At 42.8% G+C, this 25514-nt stretch overlaps 2 protein-coding genes across 4 annotated transcripts; one reads left to right on the forward strand and one right to left on the reverse strand.

Annotated features, from left to right (window-relative positions):
- Positions 1-469: 469 nt before the first annotated feature.
- LOC143852803 (2-alkenal reductase (NADP(+)-dependent)-like) lies at positions 470-15857 on the reverse strand. Of its 2 annotated transcripts, none has more exons than XM_077362409.1 (6): positions 15619-15857; positions 8420-8686; positions 7443-7620; positions 5924-6090; positions 1471-1553; positions 470-1080 (listed from the first exon to the last, which is right to left on the reverse strand). In XM_077362409.1, exons 2-6 carry the CDS (start codon positions 8651-8653, stop codon positions 699-701), a joined length of 1044 nt encoding a protein of 347 aa, XP_077218524.1. In that variant the 5' UTR covers positions 8654-8686; positions 15619-15857; the 3' UTR covers positions 470-698. The 2 variants fall into 2 exon arrangements, with proteins under 2 accessions (XP_077218524.1, XP_077218531.1); XM_077362416.1 differs by having other exon boundaries at positions 8420-8693.
- Positions 15858-23245: 7388 nt separating this feature from the next.
- On the forward strand, positions 23246-24633 carry LOC143861615 (uncharacterized). Of its 2 annotated transcripts, none has more exons than XM_077372514.1 (2): positions 23246-23416; positions 23532-24633. In XM_077372514.1, the coding sequence occupies exon 2, from the start codon at positions 23552-23554 to the stop codon at positions 24347-24349; it is 798 nt and encodes a 265-aa protein (XP_077228629.1). In that variant the 5' UTR covers positions 23246-23416; positions 23532-23551; the 3' UTR covers positions 24350-24633. The 2 variants fall into 2 exon arrangements, with proteins under 2 accessions (XP_077228629.1, XP_077228627.1); XM_077372512.1 differs by having other exon boundaries at positions 23247-23416; positions 23524-24633.
- The last annotated feature ends 881 nt before the right edge of the window (positions 24634-25514 follow it).

Raw genomic sequence — 25514 nt, forward strand, 5'->3', positions numbered from 1 at the left:
CTCGACAAAGGACCGAAATTTTGGATTTCGGTCAAAATTTAAAACCATGATTATGAGCAATCTGATTGCTTCCCTGCCTATCATCCCAAATTAGCACCAGTCCAACAATTAGACCTATTGATGATTAACTACGGCTTCATTCACCTGAATATTTGTCTCCATGATTTTATTTTACAAAGAACCTAACTTACACTAAGAAGCACCTTTTTCTATCTTGTCACCACTAGAGATGGAGAATCAACTTGCTCCATTGAACAACACAATACCTTTGACTTTTCACAGCAACATAAAAGGAACTTAGTATGTTGTTTATAAATTTCTTGACAACATGGAATTGTGTTGACTTGTGTAGGCTTTTGTAAATAAATAAATATAGTGCCTTCCAGGGTAATATTGTTGAGAATTGTATGTATAAAATACTGGTAGGGGTCCGCCTAAACCCAGCTTACCCATAAAAAAAAAGAGAGAATTGTATGCAATAAACATATACGGGATTTGCTAGGGAATTGGGTGGAAAGGCATTTCACAGCTGACTTTTGCATGAGAGAAATAGATGAAGAGAGAGAGAGAGAGATAAGAGTAGTCCCCATGTCATGGCCAAAGATGAAAGAGGATCAAGCGAAAATGGGATAGAAAGAGAAAGAAAGAAAACAAAAGCAATTATTGCAATAAACATATAAAGCTTTCTATCTTAACACTCAATCCTGTGTTATTTGAACCAGCTTCTTTCCAACATTGTCGCCCCGAAAGAGACCTGCAAATGCAGAGGGGATGCTCTCTAGACCCTGTGAGATGTCTTCAACCACATGAATTCTGTTGTGGCGGAGATGATCAGATGTGGTTGAAATGAAATTAGCAAATTCATCCATGTAATCGCCCGCAAGAAATCCTTGGATGGTGATTCGCTTGTAGACAACAAGTAGCATGTCGGGAGCGGCTCTCTTTTCATTTGTCGAAAGATATTCAGAAATTACGCCGCAGACAGCAACTCTGCCAAATGCATTCATGTTGGCAACAGCAGCTTCTTGCATCTCTGCACCCACATTGTCGAAATATATGTCTATCCCTTCTGGAAAATACCTGCCAAAATAATAGCCAAATGGATTCGGTTTTCAATCATAAAAAAGGCGGCCAGGTGCATGAGGCTCCCACCATTGCGGGGTCTGGGGAGGGCTAGATGTACACAACCTTACGCCTGCTTTGCAGAGAGGCTGTTTCCGTGACTCTACCCCGTGACCACAGATCACAACGGAGCAACCTTACCATTAGCGCCAAGGCTCGCCCTCGTTTCAATCACAGAGGAAGCAAAAATAAAATACAATCTTTCTCTTTTTCATCTAATAAGGTGATATAAATATGTGAATTTAGATCAGCCAAAGGAAGTAGACAACATAATCAAATACTTCTATTTCTATTCACTTTCATATTGGAGAGAGAGAGAGAGAGAGAGAGAGAGAGAGAGAGAGAGACCTCTTGAGTGTTGACTTGAGATCAGATTCTTCCTTGTAATTGAAAGCATCATCAAAACCAAGTTTATCTTTAAGCAAATCCACCTGCAACACCACATTAATAGCAGAACGAAGTAGCAGAAGTAAAACGTTAGAGACTTAGATCCTAATTTGCTATCTTTTCTTTGCTAATGTATAGTAAAATGAACAATAGCATAGCAGAACGAAGTAGTAGAAGTAAAACGTTAGAGACTTAGATCCTAATTTGCTATCTTTTCTTTGCTAATGTATAGTAAAATGAACAATAGCCCACTGGGATGCACATACACCTAGTTTATATGTTATTCGGTACTACCTTCTGTGTAGATGGTGGGCATACCCAAGCAAGTGCATGCCTAGAACAAATGGTAGGTCACTACTCTAGGCACGCAAATTGGGCTGGGTCGTTGAGGCCAACCCTAGCCCAACCCGAAGTAGCATTCCCTCAAGCCTAATCTGATCCAACCTGAGCCATAGGTTGAGGAGGGTCAACCCTAACCCAGCCCGCCTCTGAATCTCACATCCCTAACCCAATCTTGCTACTCGGTTTTCCCAAATCAGGTCGAGTTGAGTCGCTTAGCCAGGTACAAACAGAGAATAAAATATAAAAAATATATCCCTAAGATGTTGAAAATAAAATTAAAATTAGAGTATGAGGTCAGGTTTGGTTCAGGTTGGGTTTCCCAATGCCCTGATGTAGGGCACTTTTTATTTTTTTGTAGATTTCTTTCTAAGTTAGAATTTTTAATTTTAAATAATTTAGGATCCTTAATGGATTAGGATTAGTAAGTATTTTAGAGATTACGAAACAAAAGCTTTATAAATATGGAGTTGTATATGTAGAAATCAGATCATAAATAATAAAATTTCAGTTTTCCTCCCTTTTCCTTGTGGATTTCTTCTAATTTCCTTGTGGATTCAAGGATATTTGATCAACGGAGACGGTTTCTTTTTCCTGGTTGAAGACAAGTGATCTTCGCCTTTTTCACACGCTTCTAATTTCATGACAAACTATCTCATTTCCTAGCGTTTAACATGAACCCATATAGCTTGCTTTAGAGGTAGTTTATGTTCTTATTATCCAAACCCTAAACCCATGGCACTACAATTCTTCCCACCTTTCTTTGGGTATGGAAATTGCGAGATGAAGTGTTTAGAATGGATTGTTGCAATTGAGGAATAAATATGGCCTGAGCCACACATAGACAATTAACTATGCCAAAGCAACGGTTAGCCTTCATACCAAATCATTGTTGATAAAGATAGAACATGAGCGATATAGATCGGGACAATCACCCTTCAATTGTTGGTATGAAGTACGTGATCTATTTATCAAAGAATTCATGCAGTTACCTATCAAGAAAGCGTGAAGATCCAAGCTAGGCTTAGACGAGAGAAAGCCCAAAAGGCCATGACAACGCCTGTCACACCGAGCGTAATGAAGGATGCGTTCTGCCTTAGCTACCTAAGATCGAAGAGTTTATCAAGGGCTTGATTTTCAGTCGAATCAAGTATCAACTGATGTCTACCCATGCGTAAGTAATCTCCTGATGGAAATACATGATCCGTTGGAAAGGACTTCAATTTGAAGTCGAGGGGAGTTGTTCAATTGCACATATCTGTTTCAGCATGTTCTCTCCATTTTTGTCTAAACTCGAGGGCAATTTTTCTTTAAGTGGGGAGGATATGATGTAGGACACTTTCTATTTTTTTGTAGATTTCTTTCTACGTTAGAATTTCTAATTTTAGATAATTTAGGATCCTTGATGGATTAGGATTAGTAAGTATTTTCGAGAGATTAGGAAACAAAAGCTCTATAAATATGGAGTTGTATATGCAGAAATCATATCATAAAGAATAATAAAATTTCTATTTTCCTGCCTTTTCCTTGTGGATTTCTTCTAATTTCCTAGTGGAATCAAGGATATTTCATCAAAGGAGACGGTGTTCTTCTTTTTCCAAGTTGAAGACGGTGATCTTCGCCTTTTCTGCACGCTTCCACCTTGTCATGCCCCAACCCTAACCCGAACCCGACTTGAATTAGATGGGGTTAGTTGAATAACATGTAAGGACAGTTTAGGCATTACCTCTATATTAGAGGGTATTGTAGTCATTGTACCATGGTTGCCCTATTCGGGCCTATATATACACCATTTACATCAGGAGCTCCAAAAGGGAGACTCTCCTTCCTCTCCATTCCTCTTCTTCTTCCTCTCTAACCCTAATCTCCATTATCGAACATGGTATTAGAGCAAAGATACAGAGAAAGAAGGAAAGAAGAAGAGTCACTCATGCCCATTCTCTTTCAATTTATCTCCCGTGCATCTGTTGTGGGTGTATACGGCCAAGGTTTTAAATGTCAGCTTCGGTGTCTGTTTCAGCCATCGTTTCGGTGGAAACTTGGGTCGAAATCATGTAAAAATTTGACAAAAAATTCAGTTTTCTTAAAATTTCCACCGAAAAGTACAAAATTTCGGCCACCCGTGGAAATTTCAGTAATTTCAGTGGAAATCTTTACATTTTCATAGAAATTTTGTAAATAAGGGTGAAAAATGAAATTTCCAAAATTTTGGGGAAATCATTTAAAAATCTGATTCAATGTAATTTTAGTTTCAGTCCAAACCGAAACCGAAATATTTAAGCAGAAATTTAAAATATTTCTACGGCAAACCCACATCTCTTTTTTCTCTTGCTAAAATCCCACTATAAAATCTCCTCAAGTCTCTCACTATCCTTAGATTTTCTCGCACTTTCTACCTCTCTCATGCGCAAATCCCACCATCCCTTGGGCACAAACCCTCTTTGCCGTGAGAGATATTTTTTGTTTTTTGGAAGCCTTTTGGAAAATCTCTCTCTCTCTCTCTCTCTCTCTCTCTCTCTCTCTCTCTCTCTCTCTCTCTCTCTCTCTCTCCATTGTTCGCAGCAGTGTATTGCACATTTTTCTTTTTTCTCGGTATTAAAAAAAGGGAAAATCACAACAATCTCTCTCCAATCTTACGCATCTCTCTCTCACTCATGTGAGCATTGTTTTTTTCCAGAAACAAAAAAAAGCCCATTCCACTTGCCGTAAACCCATTTTTGGGTCTCCCTCATCTATTCCTCTTTCTTTCTCTTCTGAACCTCAAATCTCAACCCCAAATCTCTTATTTTTCTTACTTTCTCACTACCGTCCCATTTGGGAAGAAAACTTCTTCCCAAATCCCTTTTTGGCATCCCAAAACTCCACCCCAAATCTCTTATTTTCTCGACCCTTATTTTCTCAACTCCAAATCTCTTTATTTTCTCTTTTATATATATTTTTGGCCTCTATAGCGTATCTCTTAATCTCTAAGGTGCACCCCGAGTGTTTGATAGGGAGTGTTGTCATATAGTTCCTTGTTGTCTTTTCTTGTCCTCGTATTGTCTTCTTTGTTGTCTTTTCATGTCTTGTTGTTATCTCCGGGCTCATGTAATCTCGCCAGAGAGGGAGTGTTGTTGGTTGGTTGAAGATTGCTCTTCCTCGTTCATCTTATTATCTTCTCTAATTGATGTTTATTCACCCCTCTATAGTTATTCTGTCTTTTCTTTGCGTTGTCATTTCTTCCTTCGCATTGTTCATTGTTTTCTTTTCATTTTCTTAGTGTAGTTTACTAATTATTGTCCGGCTATATGCCTGGTCGTTAGCATGTGGCTTTCGACCTTATTTGCCCCGGCGACGTGCTTTCCGTCGTCATTCGCCGGTGTTCTCTTCAGGCGATTGTGTCCCTGTCGACCTTGTCTCCAGACATTAGTGTCCCCATCATTGGTTGGTTCTCTTCAGGCGACGCTGTCCCCGTCGACCTTGTCTCTAGATGGTGATGTACCCATTGTTGGTTGATTCTCTTTAAGCGACGGTGTCTCATCAACCTTGTCTCCAGACGATGGTGTCCCCATCGTTGGTTGGTTATCTTCATGCGACGGTGTCCTCGTAAACCTTGTATCTAGACAATGATGTCCCCATAATTGTTAGTTTAGGATTATCTCTATATTAGAGGGTATTGTAGTCATTATGGTTGCCCTATTTTGAGCCTATATACATAATTTACATGAGGAGTTCCCAAGTAGAGACTCTCCATCTTCTCCATTCCTCTTCTTCTTCCTCCTCTCTAACCCAACTCCCCATTACCTAACAGTGTTGTATTGTCCCAACCCTAACCTAGCTCACCAAGAGAAATGCCAACCCAACCCGATCTGAAATCGAGTTGAACCTGTCGGGCTCGTGTTGAGCCCGGCCCAAGTAGTGTTCGCATTTGTGGTTGGTTATCTTATTCAACCCATTGCTAGAGATAGCATTGACTGATGTCTGTAGTTTAGTTAGATTAGGAACTTTAGTTAGCTTAACCATTAGATAAATCACAAGTTGTTGAGTAATTCTCCTATAAAATTCTAGTCCAATGAAATTGGGCTTGTGGAAATACCTTTTCCTTGGTCCCAGCACAACCGATGACATAGCACCCCAACAGTTTCGCATATTGCCCGACGACATTTCCAACCGATCCAGAAGCAGCAGATACAAACACTTTCTCTCCCTTCTTAGGTTTACACACATTGAAAAAACCAGCATAAGCAGTAAGCCCGCTAAACCCTACAAGAAGACGGTTGATTTAACAGATTAATATTACAATAGATTTAGGAGAGTGATAAATCGAACCCCATTTAAGATATATGGGGGTCGATTTATCACCCCCTTTTCTTCCCTGGGACAGCCCTGTATCAGATAACATCATCAGTTCTTATTGATTTGTTTGAACCATGAATCATCAATGGTGTGACCCACCTTCTGGATATAAGCAGGGCTCCACTCCATTCCTAATCTCGTAAAGCCACTTCTTTGTTTGGATTGCAAGAAAAGCATTTCCAAGTAAAAAAATTTCTCGATTTTTTTTTTCTTTCCACAATTTAGAGGGAACTAATATGATTATGGTTAATTTAGAGGAATGTCATCATAAATTGATGGCGCCACGGAACAAAAATTGAATAGTATTGGTTCAAATTCACAAGGCCCGGTTTGGATTGCAAGAATTTTCTGAAAAAATTTTGAAAATAATTTTTTTTTCCAGGATTTCTTGCTTTCCCATTGTTCCATTGCAATTGTAAAGAAACAACCGGAACCACTGAAGTCTTGTTTTTTTCTTTTTTCTTTTTTTTTTTTCATAGAGGGACCTTCAATTTCTAATGATATCCCTTCAAATATGCCATATCATGTAAATGAAGGAAAAAGAAAATTTTTCTTAGGAAAACTTTTCCACAAGAAATATTTTTTGTGCAATCCAAATAGATCCTTCTCATTTGGATTGCAGGATTTTTTGGAAGAGTTTGGAAAAGAATAGGGAAATGATATTCCATCCCCGTGAAGGATAAAATCCCCCCTGTAATGTTATCCGTTAAGTTTTAAAGGTAAAGAAAACGTTAAAGGGGGAGAATTTGTCTTCAATCAGTGAACCATTCTCACAGAAACCGTTAAACGGGGGATTTTATCCATTTTCCGGGGGGACATATCATTTCCCAAAGAATATTTTTTCAAAATTTCTTATTTTGAGGGATATCATCTCCCAAAGAATATTTTTCTAAAATTTCTTATTTTGCAATTTTTAATTACAAATGAAAAAAGAAAGAAAAATATAGAACTGACAGTTAAAGTATTATTTAGAGGGAATGATGTTGGCACTACCACTAGGCTTCTGATGTTGGCACTACCCTGTTTTAATAATTGCATGAATTCAACTTGTCCTTTATTGTGTAAAAAGCGGTCAAAGGTTATTCCGGTTCCCAAAAAGCTCTCTGAAGCTGAAAAGGCAACCTGAGTTTGTGCAATTATCAAAACATGGTAGTGCCAATATAAGTAGCCTTTAAAATTTTCATCTAAATATATTTTGCACACAATCGAAACAGGCCGTGGAACAAAAAGTAATGAGAGGACAAAAAACCATCTCTTACCTAGGATTCCTCCATGGTAAGAAAGGGGGAATTCCTTGGAATCGATTTTCCATAGCATGTTCCCGCCTTTTATAATGCTATACTCTGCCCATCCAAGGAGCCCAGCAACCATATCGTCTTTTTGGAAGGCCGAGTTGTTAGAAGCCACAACCATGCCTATCCCATAAGCATCAATTGCCTATAATCAGAAGAGGAGTAGAAAACAAGTCACTTTAGGGTCCTTGAAAGGGGATTTTCTATGGAATTTTGCGGAAAAGCATTTCACGGCTGACTTTTGCAAGATGCAAATATATTTCCGCCTTTAGTAAAAACAAGTAAAACAAGGTGAGTTCGTCCCGATATCAAAGACTTGCCAGCTAATTTAAATAGAGGGCTGCTAGCAAGACGGGATTCCCTTTGGAAAAACAAAAAAAAAAGGAAAAATTACACTTACAACCCCTCCAGTTTCTGACACATCCACTTCTACCCCTGTGTTTAAAACGTGACAACTACACCCGTAACACCCCATGTGGTTTCAATTTGTGTAAGGTAGACCCCCTCAGTTGACGGTTTGTCCACAGACTGAAGGGTTAGGATGATCCGATGGAGCTGATTTTTTAGACACACCCTATCTATGTCAAGGCCCATCAAATGAACACTTTGGATCATCCAAACAATGTGGGCCCATACCACTGTGTTTTTAGGCCAACATTGTTTGGATGATCCAAAGCGTTCATTTGATGGGCCCTGACATAGATAGGGTGTGCCCAAAAAATCAGTTTCATCGGATCATCCTAACCCTTTAATCTGTGGATGAACCGTCAACTGAGGGGGGCTACCTTACACAAATTGAAGCCACAGTGGGTCTACTTGTAACTTTTTAAACATTAGGGGTTAAGTTGAATGTCTCAGTCACAAACCACCACAGGGGTCTAAGTGTATTTTTCCCATTTCAATTTTACCGAACAAACTAAAAGGTTAAGGAGAGGGTGACTCACCTGTCCAACATCAAGGCGAGTGGAGAAGTTCACTGCCGTCTGAGAAGGGCTGTACTTCTTCATGCGGTTTATCTGGTAAGGATCTATAGATACATACATATTCTTCACAATAACATCATCCGATCCCTCTCCGACTGTCAACACAAGAACAGTGCTTCTCATCTCCAGGTCAGACTCTAATGGCGCCCCCTCTATGTGCTTCTTCAACGTCACGTACTTGTTCTCAACCTCCATTTTCTTCTTCTTTTGTTGCTTCTCCTCTTCTAACTAAAACCTTAATTCAGATGTTAGTGGATTGAAAGAAACCAACCTTACCTATTGCAACCTAAGATTCCTTACAAAAAATAAAAGAGAAAAAGGACAAAAAGATATAATAATCTTCAAATAAGAAAGCCTCGGTTTTATCATTGTGACAATGTCCAAATAGCCATTTGATTCCCAAAGGCTGGCCCGGCTTTTGCAAACCCGGTCTGGCCAGCCCATAACCAGGCCCGACCCAGCTTGTTCAGGCCTGTTGAGGATTAGCGGAATACAATGTAATATCAAACAAACTTATGAGGAGAACAGGCCACTTGAATTATAAATGGGTTTTTCAAAAGGGGAATGATATTTTCGCCCCTCTGACGGGTAAAATCCCCCCTCCCCCCCCCCCCCCCAACGTTTCTCGTCAAGTTTTACAGGCAAAGAAAAACATTAAAGTGGGTGAATTTATCCTCAAGCAGTAAACCATTCTCGCGTAAACTTTTAAAGGGGCCAAAAATTGCAGCGCACCGACCGAGGGCATAAAAGGACGCTTCTGTTTATTCTTTTATCAAAGCTGAAACTCGGATTTTCGAACTACTGATAAGTAGGAGTCGACCCGACCCGAGTTCCAACCCGACGAGGTTCGACCCGACCTAAGGAACCCTTTTTGCCAACCCGATCCAACCCGAGATTTTAAGCTCATAAAATATAAAAATTATTAAAAATGTCGGGCTGAACTCGGGTCAGGTCATCCAAGCCCTCAACCCAAACCCAACCCAAACTCAAACCGGGTTGAGAAATCTCAACCCGAACCCGACCCGAACTCAACCCAACCTGACTTTTTCCCGGGTTGAGAAATCTCAACCCGAACTCAACCCAACCTGACTTTTTCCCGGGTTGAACTTGATGGGGTCCGAACTGATGGGGTCCGAACTCAGCACTGATGAGGTCCGAACTCAGCACCAACTGATGGGGTCCGAACTGATGGGGTCCGAACTCAGCACTGATGAGGTCCGAACTCAGCACTAACTGATGGGGTCCGAACTGATGGGGTCCGAACTCAGCACTGATGAGGTCCGAACTCAGCAACCAATTGGCCGTTGACACGTGGCCCTCACAGGGACCGCTGCAAAGCCAACACCTGTCCCTGCTAGGTGTGACACCTAGACCAATCAGGGACTTCCACCTACCCTTCCTAGGTATGAGACCTGGTCCATACAGAGGCCACCACCTGTCCTGGACAGGTGGCTCAGAACTACCACCTGTCCTAGACAGGTGGCTCAGAATCACTATAAATAGCCTTCACTTGTGCTAAGGTGAGGGATCTGAAAATCAAAACCCCAAGCTTTTGCTCTGACATTGCTCTGCACTCCTGCTCATACTGACTTGAGTGTCGAAGCGCCCGTCCGGAGCACCACTCCGGGTTGGTCCTCTGACCCTTTATCTTCTTGTCTGTGCCCTTGTGCAGCGTAGGACTCCACCAGCCCTTCGGCCGTGGTGTGTCAGATCAGCCTTTCCGACCCTACCATAACCTGTTACCAATTTTAGACCTAACAGATTTGGCGCCATCCGTGGGACCCCGCAACAAAAAGCTGTTCGGAACCTCACTTAAGCAATGGTAGGAAAAAACGGAAAGCATGTGCCAACCTCCCGGACGACCCAGGCTACAGCCCCCCGCGAAGGAAGAAGCGAGCGATTGGCCTCGCAGATAGAGGTCGGGGCGCCAGGGGAGCGCAGTCCGACTCGCTCGGACCGTTCAGACCCTACCCCGACCCCGAGGGAGATGCGGGCCCTTTTCCAAGAAATGACTGCTGTGATAGCGCAGTTCAGGAATCCGGCCACCGCACTCCAGCAGCACCCAGCCGAGGCCTCTCAGTCCTCCCAGGGGAGGGGAAGCTCCCGCAGAGAGCACACGCCTCCGCCCCGGGAGCAGACTCGTCACTCTACAAGACGAGATCACCTCTCCCGGGACAAGCATGTGCGCCCCGAGCCTCGCCTACATCACCGGTCACGATCTCCCTCCGTACAAAGGCATGGCAGCAAGAGAGACGCCACGCACGGAGAGGGATCGCGGCACCGGCGAAGGAGTCCGGCCAGTCAGTCCGGATCAGCTGTAAGCCCGCCAGCAAGGAGAGAGAGGCCCGTCCGCCGGGCTGAGGAAAGAGAAGACCCGGTGCTGCGAAGGATCCAGCAGATCGACCACCGGATCGAGGAGCTCGCCAGAGAGCAGGGCTGGCCTGCCTCCCGGGTCTTCACAAGCGCTCAACCATTTTCCGAAACACAGTGCTCAGCACAGAGGCCCCTGCGGGCTGGAAGATGCCGCAGATTCCGCAGTATGACGGGACCACCGACCCCGTGGACCACTTGGAGACTTTCAGGACCACAATGCTCCTCCACGGGGCGTCGGATGGATTCCTTTGCCGGGCATTCCCCACCACGCTGACTGGAGTCGCGAGGGACTGGTACTCGCGGCTCAAACCCAGGTCCGTGGACAATTTCGATGACTTTGGGGACGACCTGGCCCGTCACTTCATGAGCAGCAGAAGACCCAGGAAGATGACGGCTTCGCTGATGGCCCTCAGGCAGGGAGATGATGAGGCCTTAAAAGTGTTCGTTGGTCGCTTTAATAGGGAAGCCCTCCAGGTTCCCAACCTGGATCCCTCCGCGGCCACGAATGCCCTTCTGGCCGGCCCCCGATCAACTGACTTCAGACGAGCAGTGGCCCGGCGCAATCCGCAGTCCCTCGCAGACCTGATGGCCGGGGCGGAGGAGTACATCTCGGTAGAGGAAACTCTCGCCGCCCTGGACTCTACTAGCAGAAGAAGGCCTTAGGAGAAGAACCCTACCAAGCAGCGTATGGATGATAAATCTCAGAAGAAGGAGAGAAGCCCCCACCCGAGAGAGCATTACACGCAGCTGACCGCGTCCAGAGCACGTATCCTGGCAGCCATTCGGGAAGAGGATTTCATCCGGTGGCCGGAGAGGCAAACCTCGTCGGGGAAAAGAAACATGTCCCAGTACTGCAGGTTCCACAAGGACCACGGCCATGACACCAATGCGTGCATTCATTTGAAGGAGGAGATCGAGCAGCTGATCAACAGAGGGTACCTCGGAAGGTACTTAAAAAATAATGACAACAGAAGAGAGCGCAAGGACAAGCCGAGGAACAGAGGCAGAAGCCCCCGGGGCGCTCAACCTCTAGACGACCACATCCAAGCTCCTGCCCCGGCCAGCCCCCCTCCTCAGGTACCTCAACCTCAACCTCATGGTGTTATTGGTACCATTTCAGGAGGGCCGACCGCAGGAGGAACCTCTTCATCAGCCCGCAAGACTTATGCCCGGCAGGTCAACGCCGTCCATACCTGCAACAAGGAGGCCAGGCTAGAGAACGAGATATCCTTTTCAGATGCAGATCTCGATGGCCTGATCCTCCCGCATGATGATGCCCTGGTCATCACCATGCTGGTGGCGAACTGGGAAATGAAGAAGATCTTGGTCGACAACGGGAGCTCCGCAGACATCCTCTATTATCACGCCTTCGAGCAGATGCTGATTGGAACTGACCGTCTGAAGCCGGTCAACTCTGACCTGTTCGGGTTTTCCGGAGAAGTTGTCAAAGTTGAAGGGCAGATCGAGCTTCCAGTTCTTATCGGGGAGCCGCCCTGCCAGTCCTTCGCCATGGTGAACTTCTTGGTGGTAAGGGCCAATTCGGCCTACAATGCTATCCTGGGACGCCCCGGCCAGAATCTCCTCCGAGCTGTTCCCTCCGCCTATCATCAGAAGATGAAGTTCACTACACTAGGAGGTGTAGGGGTTCTCAGAGGGGATCAGCCCCAGTCGAGGCGGTGCTATGTAGCGGCACTCAAAGGGAAGAATGCGTCCCTTTGTACAACGATGACTACCTGAGGGTTGTCCAGATCGGCTCTGCCCTGTCAGACGCCGCGCAGCAGGATCTTGCTCAGTTCCTCAGAGTCAATGCTTGAAGGCCTGTAAAGAATCTCTGTAATTAAATTTCAAAGAGAAATAAAGTGGAGTTGTCACTAAACTGTGTCCCTCACTTTTGAGTCGCTAATATATGCCAGCTCCTCCTCAAAGACTCTAAGTGTTTGCAGACTTAGCTCTCAGCCTAAGTGTTTGCAGACTTAGAGAACGGCAGTGGTGCACTCCGGCGCGTCCAATTTGGTGTGGAGAACAGTTCCAACCATGGACCCGCCCTAGTGGAAAACCACCTCCAAGACTTGCCCGGCCTGGCCGTCCACAGCCTAAGCCGGACAGGATATGGCGCAATCGCTAGACGCCAAAAGACTCTAAGTGTTTGCAGACTTAGCTCTCAGCCTAAGTGTTTGCAGACTTAGAGAACGGCAGTGGTGCACTCCGGCGCGTCCAATTTGGTGTGGAGATCAGTTCCAACCATGGACCCGCCCTAGTGGAAAACCACCTCAAAGACCTGCCCGACCTGGCCGTCCAGCGCCTTAGCCGGACAGGATATGGCGCAATCGCTAGACGCCAAAAGACTCTAAGTGTTTGCAGACTTAGCTCTCAGCCTAAGTGTTTGCAGACTTAGAGAACGGCAGTGGTGCACTCCGGCGCGTCCAATTTGGTGTGGAGATCAGTTCCAACCATGGACCCGCCCTAGTGGAAAACCACCTCAAAGACCTGCCCGGCCTGGCCGTCCAGCGCCTTAGCCGGACAGGATATGGCGCAATCGCTAGACGCCAAAAGACTCTAAGTGTTTGCAGACTTAGCTCTCAGCCTAAGTGCTTGCAGACTTAGAGAACGGCAGTGGTGCACTCCGGCGCGTCCAATTTGGTGTGGAGATCAGTTCCAACCATGGACCTGCCCTAGTGGAAAACCACCTCAAAGACCTGCCCGGCCTGGCCGTCCAGCGCCTTAGCCGGACTGGATATGACGCGTTCGCTAGAAGACCAAAGATCTGTCCGGCCTGGCCGTCCAGCGCCTTAGCCGAAGCCGGACAGGATATGGCGCAATCGCTACGCGACAAAAGACCTGCCCGGCCTGGCCGTCCAGCGCCTTGGCCGGACAGGATATGTTTCCTGGTCATCTCGGGCCGACCAGAAAATGAGGTCATCTCAGGCCGACCAGAAAATGAGGTCATCACAGGCCGACCAGAAAATGAGGTCATCTCAGGCCGACCAGAAAATGAGGTCATCACAGGCCGACCAGAAAATCTGGTCATCTGAAGAAGACAAAATTTTGCCCGGCCGAGCCGCCCAGAAGGCTTAGCCGGACAGGATATGACGCGTTCGCTAGAAGACAAAAGTCTGCCCGGCCGAACCGCCCAGAAGGCTTAGCCGGACAGGATATGACGCGTTCGCTAGAAGACAAAAGTCTGCCCGACCAAGCCGCCCAGAAGGGCTCGGGCCGACCAGAAAATGAGGTCATCTCAGGCCGACCAGAAAATGAGGTCATCACAGGCCGACCAGAAAATCTGGTCATCTGAAGAAGACAAAATTCTGCCCGGCCGAGCCGCTCAGAAGGCTTAGCCGGACAGGATATGACGCGTTCGCTAGAAGACAAAAGTCTGCCCGGCCGAACCGCCCAGAAGGCTTAGCCGGACAGGATATGACCCGTTCGCTAGAAGACAAAAGTCTGCCCGGCCGAGCCGCCCAGAAGGGCTCGGGCCGACCAGAAAATGAGGTCATCTCAGGCCGACCAGAAAATCTGGTCATCTGAAGAAGACAAAATTCTGCCCGGCCGAGCCACCCAGAAGGCTTAGCCGGACTGGATATGACGCGTTCGCTAGAAGACCAAAGATCTGTCCGGCCTGGCCATCCAGCGCCTTAGCCGAAGCCGGACAGGATATGGCGCAATCGCTACGCGACAAAAGACCTGCCCGGCCTAGCCGCCGAGAAGGCTTAGCCGGACAGGATATGACGCGTTCGCTAGAAGACAAAAGATCTGTCCGGCCTGGCCGTCCAACGCCTTAGCCGGAGCCGGACAGGATACGGCGCACTACTAGGCGACAGAGGACCTGTCCGGCCTAGCTGCCCCGTCCAGGAGATCTGCCAGGCCACGACGCCTAGGAGGTTTGGCCGGCCAGACTTCTGGTTCAAATTTCAGCCGGACTGGATTGCACAGGGGCTCCTGCCCGGCCGTGCTCCTTCAGGCCAAGTTTCAAGGTCGGACCAGGCCACCCAGAGGCCCCTGGCCACCGCGGTTTTTTCTGGCCCCTGCTTGAGGCCGGCCTCAGCTGCCCAGAGGCCTTAAGGCCGGCCAGATGCTGTTTTAACCCTCTTTTTGCTTCCCCTAGCCGCTGTCACGACTCGGAGAACCAGGGGGCAACTGATGGGGTCCGAACTCAGCACTGATGAGGTCCGAACTCAGCACTAACTGATGGGGTTCGAACTCAGCACTGATGAGGTCCGAACTCAGCACTGATGAGGTCCGAACTCAGCAATCAATTGGCTGTTGACACGTGGCCCTCACAGGGACCGCTGCAAAGCCAACACCTGTCCCTGCTAGGTGTGACACCTGGACCAATCAGGGACTTCCACCTACCCTTCCTAGGTATGAGACCTGGTCCATACAGAGGCCACCACCTGTCCTGGACAGGTGGCTCAGAACTACCACCTGTCCTAGACAGGTGGCTCAGAATCACTATAAATAGCCTTCACTTGTGCTAAGGTGAGGGATCTGAAAATCAAAACCCCAAGCTTTTGCTCTGACATTGCTCTGCACTTCTGCTCATACTGACTTGAGTGTCGAAGCGCCCGTCCGGAGCACCACTCCGGGTTGGTCCTCTGACCCTTTATCTTCTTGTCTGTGCCCTTGTGCAGCGCAGGACTCTACCAGCCCTTCAGCCGTGGTGTGTCAGATCAGCCTTTCCGGCCCTACCATAACCTGTTACCAATTTTAGACCTAACAGAACCCGACGGGTTCGGGTTGAGCCCGCCCAAGTTGCACCCTTGAGTGATAAGACAGAAACAGAATCTTACCAAAATGAACGAAGGCAGATGCTCCGTTCCAAGAGCACAAACGACAATAAGGGATTGTTAAGGCAACAGCTCTTCAGTATAAAAAAGGATTCCTTTGTATAGAAGGAATCCTTAAGAAATTGCAGAGATAGTGATGGAGATTAGGTAGGGGGAAAATATCATCTCCCTTTTCTCTTCTCCCTCGATCCTCCCTTTTTTTTTTTTTTTTTATAACGCAATCAGAATCCCCCCTTGAAACCCTGATCGTATATGATTTATCGACGAGGTGTGTGTTAATTTCAACACACCCCTGATTTAGTAATTGTACCCCCACCTGATTTATACCCATTTTAGTTTCCTGTATACGAGTTGGTATGGGCACATCTTCAGCTCGATGATTCACCCCCTTTTTCACTATGATAAAGAGAAATGATATCAATACTCTAATGCCTTGATACATGCACGTCCCAGCTTGTCTTTTCTGGATTATTTGGTTTCCAGGTTAGGATTGGTGTGGGCACATCCTACCTCGATTATCCACCCAACTTTTGCTTCTTTTGATTAAGGAACTGATATTAACACAACTGACATTTTCATAATTGCACCGATTTAAATTGTCTTTTCCGCATTATATCTTCAAATGACCTTGATAATTACACCTCCTGAATTGTCTTTTTAAAATGAGAAGGCCACTGATATGAACACATCCTTGTCTTCCTAAATTCACCCTAACCTTCTCTTTCATCCGGGAATTAATATTGCCACAAACCCGGTTTTGATAACAGCACAAATTCAGCTCGTCTTTTCTTCAATTTTTTGCCCGTTTTCCGCAAAATTTTACAGGGATACTCTAGGAATGGCAATGACCCATTGGGAACCTTTTTTACAACTAATAGACAGGATGTGTTAGATTCAGAACGAGGGTCAGGATCAACCTATGGAAATAATTTTTGGGGCACAATCTATTTAGGCTATGGCTCATTAATGGACGGTTTGGATCAACCTATGGTGCGGGCCATACCGTACTTTTAATAAAGTGAGGAGTGCGATCATCAAAATACAGTAGTGTTGATAACATTTCCCTATTATAAATTGAAGGTTTCTCGAGATAAAAAATGATCTCCAATGGTTTTTAAGTTGTCTTTTTCATGTGTAATTAAACAATGAAAAAGTAAGAAATTTTGGAAAAGCAATTCCTACTAACTTTTCCAGAAAGTTCCTGCAATCTAAATAGGGCCTTGAGGTAAAACTTATAGGTAACTTTTTATGGGGTTGTGACTTATGACTTAAGGCCTCGTTTCAATTGCAAGAAAAACATTTATTGTGGAAATTTTTTTCTTAGGAATAATTTTTGGATCCACATTTTAGAGGGAAATGATATGGTTTTGTCTTTTTAAAGGGAATATTATTATAAATTGAAGGTCTCTCTGGATGAAAATTGAACTGCAGGTCTTTTCAAGTTGCCCTTTTCATGTGTAATTAAACAATGGAAAGCAATAAATTATGGAAAAGTTTTTCTTTTCCAACCGTTTCCAAAAAATAACTACAATCCAAACAGGCCAATAAGGTTCGTAAAATTCCAAAAGTAACATTGCACCAAAATGTAAACAACTAAACATATGGAGAAAGTAGGGGTATCTTGGTAACATGTCGGATACGGGACATGTCTGCACATCTTTTAAATGGATCTAATCCGATATTGTTACGTGCCTAATTGGACGTAACGGAAATAAACGAAAATAAAATAGAAATGAGGGGGAAAGAGGCTGAATCGAGGCAACCGGACCTCCTAAAGGCTCGATTCGAGAGGAGCCACGACTCTCCTAAACAAAGTCACCTTTGCTTTAAAATTCTCTTCTTCCCCCTTTTCACTAACATAAACTTCTTAAATACAAGAATGAAGGTAGTGCCACATAACTACCCCATTAACTCACTTACATAACACTTAACAAGTAACCAACACCCACTAACAAGACACATCTTCAAAAACTAACTCCCACTACCCTGAACCCATACACCATAACTCACACCCATAACTCAAACACATTCCCACAACTAGAATTTAATTAGATTATAACTATCTATATGCACCATAGTTATATGCACATAACATTCCTTCCCTCTTAGAATCGACCTTGTCCTCATGGTCGAAATACTGTCGAAAAGATTGTATTCTGCCAGGGTCCCAAATCTTGTTGGGCACACTTCGATTGAAAAACACAGTCAACTATAGACCTCTGTATTCTTCAAAAGTAATGACCGTGATCTTTCGAACCCTTCTTTCAAAATTTGTTGCTCTGAAAGTTGGAAGGAAATATAATTTTTCATCATCGTCGCCATTGATTTTCACAATTTTCTCTACGTGAGAATCAACTATCTCAAGATTTAAATTTTCTCGGTCTTTACGTATTTCTTTGATCTCTTTGTTGATTTTTTCCAAGCCTTCCGTGATTCGCCAGTGCTCCTCCATTATTTTAAAAAACTTCACTTTGATTTGCCGGAAATCATTACGTAGAGATTCCAAAAGCTCTAACGGCCCAGCCATGGCGTAGGATCTACTGCTTTGATACCAATTTGTTACGTGCCTAATCGGTTGTAACGCAAATAAACAAAATCAAAAGAGAGAAGAGAGAGAAAGAGGTTGATTCGAGGCAACCAGACCTCCTAAAGGCTCGATTCGAGAGGAGCCATGACTCTCCTAAACAAAGTCACCTTTGCTTTAAAACTCTCTTCTTCCCCCTTTTCATTAGCATAAACTTCTTAAATACAAGAATGAAGGTAGTGCCACATAACTACCCCATTAACCCACTTACATAACACTTAACAAGTAACCAACACCCACTAACAAGACACACCTTCAAAAACTAACTCCCACTACCCTCAAGCCATGCACCATAACTCACCAAATGTTAGGTACCTTACCGATACGCCAAAAGCTCCAGAGCTGATGAAACGCGTTAGGCAAGACCCTTTAAACCTGTCTCATACCAGGCTGGGTCCCACCCAGTCCCATACCTAGGCGGACCCCACTCGATCAGGACCGTAACAAATATTGGTTTCGACCATGGCACTTGGATCCAATTATGATCCTAGAGATCATAATCAATGCATATATGGGGTCTAGAACTGGACCATCTAGATCCATTGACACCCCTAGTTTTCAATGCTAGAATTTGAGATCAACTTCCAAATTTAAATTAATAATATACACTTATGTGACGGTAAGTTATGCTATTATTATTTTTTTAATTTTTGCCTTTCGTTTTGATGAGAAATTATATGGTGTAAGGCCTTACTACAATAAGGCCTTTGTACGGTGGAAGTACCACAATTGATATTTGATCCAACACCAGCTCACTCAAAAAGTGAGCTGGTGTTAGATCAAACAACCGCGGCACCCCACCGTATTGTTGTAAGGCCTTACACCATATAAAATCTCCGTTTTGATTATCATATGAGTAAAAAAGCATTTTTGAAATTTTCAATCGAGGAATGCTAGACTGAAGGGACCCTTGCAAAAATGAGATGAGATGAAAGGGCTACCCCATTGACTGCACGTCAATCTAAAATGAAAATGTCAAATAATGTCAAATGCACTTTGGTGACGTGCAGCCGCTGCACGGGGGAGCCATTTCATCTCATTTTTGCAAGGAATCCTTTCAGTCTAGCATTCCTCTTCTAAATTTGTACTTTCTACACTCAAAACACTTTTCCCTAGTTTATGAATTTTTCAGTTGAGGAATGCTAGACTGAAGGGAGGCCTTGCAAAAATGAGATGAAAGGGCTCCCCCGTTGGCTGCTTGTCACTTTAAAATGTAAATGTCAAAGAATGTCAAATGCAATTTGGTGACATGCCATTCACCCTGGGCCACCCGTTAAATTGTATGGGTTTAAAGAAATTCAGACTGTCCATTTACCACGGCCCCACCCATTCGATCTAGAGGGGGTGAAAATGTAATTATCCCTAAAAGATATTCATACCCTCCATTTACCATGGGCCCTTCAGTATTTGATTAGCTGGCCACATAATTAGATTACACGAGCATATAGTCCCGTTAACGGTCCAATTCAATAAGATCAATTTCCCTTCTATGGACGGTCCAGATCTTCGAATTTTAAGCCTACCTACAATTCGGTCCCAAGTCCCAACTACGAAATCGCGCCACTCCCCTCTAGTGTATTTATGGCACGGGGGCCAAATTAGTGATCATAATAGATAAATCTACCCCTGTTTTTACTTTAACACCCCCCCTTTCTCCGGACTGTATAAAGTTGTAAGAAATAAACGGAGATCCAAACTCCCGTTATTTTAACGCGTTCTTTTCCATTTAGCGTAGACGAGAAGCAAGAGTAAAATCTGGGTTTTTTTTTTTTTTTTGTCTGAAATCAGATCAAGTAAAAAAATGCTTTTTCTTTCTTGAGAGAACCCAATTTCCCTCGTGAAATTAGGGTTTCAACCGTTGATCGTTTCTCAGTTCAGGTATCTCGATCCGACACACATTTCCTGATTATTTGATCATAAGAGATTCAATTCAGTTTTATATTCATCGAATTGCTTAATTTATCATATTTTTTTTAATCTCTTGCAGGTTCCAATGGAAGGAATTACAAGGAAAATTAGACATCCAAAGAGATTATTAGGGTTGAAGAAGAAAACTTCAGAGCTTTCAATCCTCTGTGGGGTAGACGCTTGTATGGTATTTGTGGGTCCCACCGGAGAGCAAGAGACAAATCACATGAGAGATGCAAATCACATGAGAAGAAGGAGAAAAGAAAGGCAGAAGATAGTTATAGAATTTTGGAAGCAAAGAAGAGGAACCTAGAAAAGAAGCTTTTTGAAATTAGAAGGAAGAATGATATTGTGAGGTTTCTTTTTGAGGATAATCAGTTGGATCAAATTCCTTGTGAAGAATCTGAGTTTGATAAGAAAATGGAGATGGTGAAGGAAAGATCTGAGAATGAGGGTTTGGTGAGTAATGTATGGAAAGCTGATGGAGAAGAGCTTTTAATTTACATTGAAAACCCTAGTTTTTTCGATTTTCCCACGCCTTTTTCAACATGTGGTCCAAAAATCATAGATTCTCCCTGTTCTCCTCCCTTCCTTTCGATCCAGATGTTGTAAAATCTCTCTCCACGGTTTTAGCTAGGGTTTTTCTCCATACTGTTTCTAGGGTTCGATATTTGTTTTTCTCTGAGGAAGATGCCTTTTTTATTCTCGCTCACACCATTCCATGAAAATCTTCTCCACATTCCATTATAGGGTTTACAGAGTCTTCTGTCAATATCGGTGGATTAGGGTTTTGAATTTTTAAGCTCATTTATCATTTCATTGTGTGTACAGAAGTTTCAGACTTTCAGCAAGTGATGTCAACATTTCATTTTTTTATGCGGATTGAAGGGCGAGGATTTTTTTCATTTTCATTCCCCTGAAGGATTATGCGCCCCACAGCTCACGAGAACTGCGTTGATGTCTGCCACAATTCACGTGAAAAGGGGAGGGCATAATCCTGCAGGGGGTGAAAAAATCATCCACCGGATCGAAATGCTCTTTTTTGGGCGTGTTTTGCACTTTCCAATCTCCAACAATGCAGATTGTGTGTCTTCAACAAGTGATGTCAACACACCCATCAAAAAAAAAAACAAGTGATGTCAACATTTCATTTTTATGAGGATTGAAACGCGATGATTTTTTCACTTTCACTTCTTTTAAAATCTGTTGAAAATGTAATTTCGGCTCTTTATCATGGTTTAAAATTTCGGTTTCGGTAACCGTTTCGGACATTCGGTACTCCTGTTCGAAATTCCAAAATTTTGTAACGTTTTTTTTTTAAATAAAAATTGCGCTAGAAATTTCGGCCGAAATTTGGTAAATGGCGAAATATTTAATTTCGCCAAATACCGGTTTCGGTCCCCACCGAAATCCGATCTAAATAGGCCTTAAGGTAAAACTTATAAAGGTAACTTTTTAAGGGGTTCTAACCTATGACTTAAGGCCCAGTTTCGATTGCAAGAAAAATATTTACTGTGGAAATTTTTTCCTTAGGAATTATTTTTTGGATCCACATTTTAGGGGGAAATGATATGGTTTTGTCTCTTTAAAGGGAATATTGTTATAAATTGAAGGTCTCTCTGATAAAAATTGAACTGCAGTGCTTTTTAAGTTGCCTTTTTCATGTGTAATTAAACAATGGAAAGCAATAAATTATGGAAAAGTTTTTCTTTTAAATGGATCTGATCCGATATTGGTTTCGAACATCTTTTTATAAAAGGCAGGTTCAAGTTAATTTTGACAAAGAAGAAATTTTGTCAGAAAATGTTGTTCATACCATGTTCTCAGAAGGAATGGTTCGTACCATGTTCTCAGAAAATGTTGACAAAGAAGAAATTTTTGAACTTGAAATTCTGGCTATCGAAAAGAGGAATTCGCCTTGCTATGTGCCTGGACCACACCAACATCTGGATAGAATCTGATTCAAAATACGATGTGGATGTTGTTCAAGGAACCATACCTCCCCCCTGGAGGAAGATAAATGTGATTATTCATATCCGGGACCTCCTTTCGCATTGCAAAGAATGGCGCATCACCCATATATGGCGAGAAGGTAATTATGTTGCTGACCTCCTCTCCAAAAGATCATTCCCATGGAAAGGTTGCCCCACCCAAGTGCTGTTTGCCCCCCCCCCCCCCCCCCCCCCCTCCCCTCTTCTTCTCTCGGCCGTTGACGAAGACCGAAATGGAACTCTGTTTTTAAGATTGTAAGCATTAGTTGCCATTTTCATTTGTTCTTGTTTTGGGGTTTTCCTCCCTTTGTTTTTGGCTCTTAAGGCCCTCCTGATGTACTTGTTTATTCTTATATGAACCTGGTAGGGGTCTTGCCTAACCCCAGCTTAACCATAAAAAAAAAAACAAAAAAAAAAAGGTTCAAGTTAATTTTTTCATGTGTGACTTAGGACCTGTTTGTTTTGATTCGAGGAATTTTCTGGAAAAGTTTGGAATTTTTTTTTATTTTTTTTCCAGAATTTCCTATTTTTTCCATTAGTTTGATTACACATGAAAAAAAGTGACTGCATCCACCCCAAAAAACATGGACATTTAGTTAATAATGATATACCTCTAAATGATATACGACTAAATCATGTCCCTCTAAATTGTGAAATAAAGAAATTCCTGGATAACTTTTTTTCGGTGAGAAATATTATCCTAGAATCCAAACACGGCCTTAGTTGAAAAATAGTAAAATTTGGAAAATCAGTGTAAAGCTAAAACAAATCAGACCGTCGATTTACGATGGCCCCATTAGATTTTATGGGTTTAAACAAATTCAGACAGTCCATATACCATAGACCCCGCCGTTAAATTTTATTTGATTAAACAGATTCAGACCGTCCATTTACTGTGGGCCCCACCATTATTAGATTAGTGAGACTCATAATTAGATTACATGAGTGTATATATAGAGCTTTAACAGTCCAATTCCATCAGATCGATTTTTCTTCAATGGACGGTTCAGATCATTCAATTTTAATCCTACATCTAAATCCAGCCATTTTAGTTCTCCACCCTTGTATTTACTTTAACACCCCCATGTTTTGGACTATATAAAGTTGTAAGAAAGAAACGAAGATCCCCACTGCCCTATTTTATTTTTAACGCCTTCATTTCCTTTTTACAGCTCTCTAAAGTTCTAGCGTAGACGAAAAGCAACAGTAAAATCTGGGTTTTTTCCTGAAATCAGATCAAGGGAAAAAACGCTTTTCCTTTCTTGAGAGAACCCAAATTCCCTCCTGAAATTAGGGTTTCTACCGTTGATCAATTCAGGTATCTCAATCCGACATATATTTTTATCATAAGAGATTCAATTCAGTTTCATGTTCATCTTCATCAAATTGCTTAATTTATCATTTTTTTTTTAAATCTCTTTACAGAATTACAGGTTCTTCTACAAATTCCAAAATGGAGCAAAATACGTGTGAAAAGCGAAGGAAAATTAGGCATCCAAAGAGATTATTAGGGTTAAAGAAGAAAACTTCAGAGCTTTCGATCCTCTGTGGGGTAGATGCTTGTATGGTATTTGTGGGTCCCAACGGAGAGCATGAGACATGGCCAGAGAACCGATCGGAAGTTATTCGGATTATCGAGAGATGCAAATCACATGAGAAGAAGGAGAAGAGAAAGGCAGAAGATAGTTATAGTATTTTGGAAGCAAAGAAGAGGAACCTAGAAAAGAAGCTTTTTGAAATTAGAAGGAAGAATGCTATTGTGAGCTTTCTTTTTGAAGATGAATCTGAGTTTGATAAGAAAATGGAGATGGTGGAGGAAAGATCTGAGAATGAGAGTTTGCTGAGCAATGGATGGAAAGCAGAAGGAGAAGAGCTTTTAATTTACAATGAAAACCCTATTTTTGAAGATGAATCTGAGTCTGATAAGAAAATGGAGATGGTGAAGGAAAGATCTGAGAATGAGAGTTTGCTGAGCAATGTATGGAAAGCAGAAGGTGAAGAGCTCTTAATTTACAATGAAAACCCTATTTTTGAAGATGAATCTCAGTCTGATAAGAAAATGGAGATGGTGAAGGAAAGATCTGAGAATGAGAGTTTGCTGAGCAATGTATGGAAAGCAGAAGGTGAAGAGCTCTTAATTCACAACGAAAACCCTATTTTTTTCGACTTTCCCACTCCATGTGGTCCAAAATTCATGGATTATCCCTATTCTCATCCCTTCCTTTCCCTCCACGGTTCGTGTTTTAGCTAGGGTTTCTGATATCAGTATGTTTTCTCTATAATTTTTCTAGGGTTTGGGTATTTGTGTTTCTTTGAGGGAGATGCCTTTTTTTTATTCTCGCTCATCTTCTCCACATTCCATAATGTTTCTAGGGTTTATAGTCTTCTGTCAATATGGGTTGATTTAGAGTTTTGAATTTAAGCTCATTTATTTTGCAACACTGTACATTTCTGTATTCTGTATTCCTTTTATTTTTTATTCTGTATTTGCACTGCAATGTAGATTGTGTATAGAAGTTTCAACAATTGGTATAACATTTCTTGTTTTTTGGGGTCTTTTAAGCTCTTTCTAATCTCTAATAAATTGAGCCTTTTTTTTTAATCATAATAAACAGTGTAGTCTTTTTCATTGCCCTTATCAAATTCTCCCCAAAAATCCTCTCTATCTTATGTTCCCAACCCTCTGATCTATGATGTTTAGAGAAGATGTGAAGTTGTGGAAATGTTTAGAATGAAAGGTTTGGATCATCTTAACTCAACTCAACTAAGCCTTTGTCCCAAACTAGCTGGAGTTCGCTAATGAATTCTTTAGAAAATTTTCATGAAGAAGGTGAAAGGATCTACTTGGCTCAAATTGACTAAGTCTATGCCTGACACTAGTTGGGTTTGTCTATATGGATCATCCTATGGTGAAGATTTATGGAGGACAGAGGGGGGCATTTTTTGAATCGTTTGGATCACCCAACAATTTGGGCTGCTCAACGTATTGCCCATGTTAAAATCTCTTATCTTATAACTCCCCATATTTGCTACAGTTATTTATAGTGGGATCATCATATGATTAATGGGGCCATAGGGATTATCCTAATCGTTGGATCATAGGTGACATCTAGCTATCCTAACTGTTGGATCATTGGTGACATCTAGCAATGGTTGGAAATCAACACTTTGGATGTTTTAACCACTTTCTAATCTCCAACTAATCTTTCATCAAAATGTAAGAAATAGAGCCCCACCACATAGATTTTTCAACTAATCTTTCCCTTTGTTTTGGGAATTTTTTTGCATCTATGGTTAACATGGATTTCCAGAAAATTCCTGAAATATAATCGGGTCTATTTGGATTGCAGGAATTTATTAGAAAAGTTAGGAAAGGAAAATTATTTATGAAATTTTCCTACTTTTTCTTACCTACA

This window comes from Tasmannia lanceolata, unplaced genomic scaffold (genome assembly GCF_043159265.1).
Source record: "Tasmannia lanceolata isolate RefF3 unplaced genomic scaffold, GAP_Taslan_0.1 ptg000003l, whole genome shotgun sequence".
In the NCBI taxonomy this organism is placed as follows: domain Eukaryota; kingdom Viridiplantae; phylum Streptophyta; class Magnoliopsida; order Canellales; family Winteraceae; genus Tasmannia; species Tasmannia lanceolata.